This window comes from Coptis chinensis, chromosome 4 (genome assembly GCF_015680905.1).
Source record: "Coptis chinensis isolate HL-2020 chromosome 4, ASM1568090v1, whole genome shotgun sequence".
NCBI classification, from domain to species: domain Eukaryota; kingdom Viridiplantae; phylum Streptophyta; class Magnoliopsida; order Ranunculales; family Ranunculaceae; genus Coptis; species Coptis chinensis.
In genome coordinates this window covers 83,450,342-83,453,689 of record NC_141459.1, presented here as the reverse complement: position 1 = coordinate 83,453,689, position 3,348 = coordinate 83,450,342, and the positions used below count along the sequence as shown (strand labels likewise).

Genomic DNA, 3,348 nt, shown 5'->3' with positions numbered 1-3,348 from the left:
GTTGATCGTAAAGGCCTAAGAAAATCCCCCATCCAACCTTTCTGACACATCAAATTGGGTTATTGGGTACACTTTTTCTCTTCCCTTCGTTTATAGCTCAGAAACCCAGTTTCAATTTTAACACCTGAGAAGAAGTCGCCTCGCCTTTATTGGACTATGGAAGCTCGTCATTGGGCTTCCAAGGTAGAGTTTTGCCAAGTGTGAAATTAAACTATGCGTATTATATTCATGATATTGGATGAAGTAGTCATAGTTCTTGAAGTCTTAACATGGAGTGTGATGTATATAATATTAAGTTTAGCAATGTCTCAACTGTTTAACTAGAAACAAGGCAATGTGAAAAGGAAGGCATTTGTGCTGCATAATTAATAACTGAACATCCAAATGGTGGTAGTCTGGTAGAGGAAACCATCGCTTGTTTGAAGGTTCGGACCAAACAGGCAAGCAGCCTCTGGAGTTCATCTCAAAGCGAGTTGGATGCCTTGGACATGTTGATGAGTGGTCGTAGAACATTTTCGATGCGACCGCGACCTGGTGGCTAAAGAGATTTGGCACTGAGACTTATCTCATTTTATTATTTCTGTAATACCCCGATATTCTGGAAATCTAAAAGAATATGCTCCACCAAGGTACACTATCTCTATTATTTTTGGCCTAATAGAAAAAGGAAATTAACAACCCAAAATGCATGATGCACCAAATCGAAAGAAACTGAAATCTACAAGTCATACATGAGAAACATTGTAAAAGGGTCCCAGTTGTGGGATTGAAATTAAAGATAGATGTCGCGTTGTAAAGCTGGAACATATCTGGGTTTAACCGTTTAATCCAAACAGCTAAGCTCTCAAAAATTTCGACCCTCATTTTGGCTTTCATAACGCACAGTCGCACACTACAATACTTAAATTGTTAACGTCTTTATTGTGAACATAATCACGTCTAATTTTTAGTTCATGTGGTATGTGTTTCAAAGAAAAAACTTTTGATGGATCAGTGTCTTGATTTGATCCGAGAAAACCTTTTTGTTTAATAATAATGAGAAATTGTAGCCGTGTAATCTCTATGATTACACTATTACAATTAATCTAATATACAATTTTTTCGGTATAGAATTTACGTAAAAGTAGTATTCTGTAATGAATTTACAAGAATATTTCCAGTAACCAATTTACATGGAGTTGAACACATTAATTTGTTACCGTTGAGTCTTCAAGTAGTTGACACATGTAACTCCCTAGAAAATATATGTGAAATAAAACCACTTGAAACGGCAGAAAACTTAATTACTACACATCCTTTTTAGCAGCTAAGGTTCCAAATTTCAACTTGAGCAACGTTAAACACATTAGTTCTTTACTTTTGTCTATATATATTTGTCAAAGGCTTTAGAATTGAGAACCATATCACCTTGGAATCTTTATTATACTTCCTTATTATTTCTCTTGCTTGCTTTCTCTATCTCTCTACCTATGGTGTCCAAGATGTTTCTAAGCTTTTTTTCTTTGGTTTTTATGGGATTTCTTGTGTCTTCACAAGCTTATGATTTCTATGTTGGTGGAAAGGATGGTTGGGTGGTGAAACCATCTGAGAGTTTTAGTCACTGGGCTGAAAGAAACAGATTTCAAGTCAATGATACACTTGGTAAGTTTCAATTATATCCCTATCTACGTTTCTCTCTACATAACATTTATTTGTTTCATTATGCCTAATTGTGCTATATATGTCTTATTAATTGTAACTTCTGTGTCTTTTGATTCAATTTTTTGAAGTGTATAGTTCTTTGTTATTTGTCACTAATTAATCCATCTTTTCTTATTTGATTTCCTAACGTAATGGATATTCTTGTGTGTTGTAGTTTTCAAGTACAAGAATGGAACAGATTCTGTGTTGGTTGTGAACAAACAAGATTTTGATCAATGCAGTACATCAAATCCAGTGTCGAAGATGGACGATGGAAATTCCAAGTACAAGTTTGACAAACAAGGTCCATTCTACTTCATCAGTGGTAATCTGACTAATTGTCAGAATGGTCAGAAGTTGATTGTAGTTGTTCTAACTCCAAGGAATAAATCTCCTCCTGCACCTTCATCTCAAGGGACTCCACCACAAGCGAGTCCGGGGACTCCACCTCAAGCGAGTCCACCTCAAGGGACTCCACCACAAGCTACTCCGGGGAGTCCACCTCAAGCGAGTCCACCTCAAGGGACTCCACCACAAGCGAGTCCGGGGACTCCACCTCAAGCGAGTCCACCACAAGGGACTCCACAAGCGAGTCCACCTCAAGGGAATCCACCACAAGCGAGTCCACCACAAGGGACTCCACAAGCAAGTCCACCACAAGGGAGTCCAGCTCAAGGGACTCCACCACAAGCGAGTCCACCTCAGCAAGGGACTCCAGCTCAAGGTACTCCACCACAAGCGACTCCTCCAAGTGGTGACACACCAAGTACTGGTGGTACTCCTGATGGTCAAGGACCATCACAACCTGCAAGTACTCCACCAAATAACAAGAATTCTTCACCTGCCATAACAACCTCCTGTGGATTTACTTTAGGATTTCCTCTCGTTGTCTCTATGATTCTAGGTAGCTTTGTTGGGTCCATTTAATTTATGTTTAACGAAAATTGTAGGATTAGATTTTATGAAAAAAGATTTGTATGTGAGAAGCATAAAATGGTCTGCCGTATATTGGGCTGTTCTTCATTGGTTTACATGATAATGTAGGATTTTATTTTGATATTGGTGTGTAACCAATAATATCTCTGTTTTGTATTCTCTATTAGAGTCTCATCTCGTTGATAGTTCAAAAGTAGATTTTAACCTTTTTTCAGTTTTTCCTGATAACCGCCCGCTCCTGTGTTTTTTTTTTGTCTAAAGTTTATAAATGATAACCAGTAACCACACTGAATTCGACCTTGTGATTGAGTTGACTATTTCTTGGAGTTTTCTTGGCCAATGTCTTCATAAAATCTACTTGGTGTCTTGGTGACCATGATTTCATTTTGAATGTTAATCAATCTAAAATAGAATGTTTCATGAGCATTTTCTGTGACAACACAGTTAAACAAATATATTTTCGTATGCTTGTAGAGTTGTAGAAAAATCACGATGAGGTGGTTAAATATTTGTTTGTCCTTCTTCTCCTGATATGAATTCGATGACTTTGGTCCTGTGTGATGTTGCCAATAGACCAAATAAAATAAGAGAAATGTACTGGCCCACTAATTTGATGATCTTGAACTAGCAGGTTGGTGAATGCATTAGGGTCTATCTACAATGCCGGCTTTAAAATGTATTCTATAAAATATACAATATTTTGTTCGATAAGAAATAGTTTTTTTTTTAATA

At 37.3% G+C, this 3,348-nt stretch overlaps 1 protein-coding gene across 1 annotated transcript; it reads left to right on the top strand.

The window, feature by feature from the left end:
- Positions 1-754: 754 nt before the first annotated feature.
- LOC147505186 (uncharacterized) lies at positions 755-2,777 on the top strand. The gene is made up of 2 exons (XM_086557754.1): positions 755-1,641; positions 1,856-2,777. Exons 1-2 carry the CDS (start codon positions 1,470-1,472, stop codon positions 2,605-2,607), a joined length of 924 nt encoding a protein of 307 aa, XP_086413880.1. The 5' UTR covers positions 755-1,469; the 3' UTR covers positions 2,608-2,777.
- Positions 2,778-3,348: the final 571 nt, after the last annotated feature.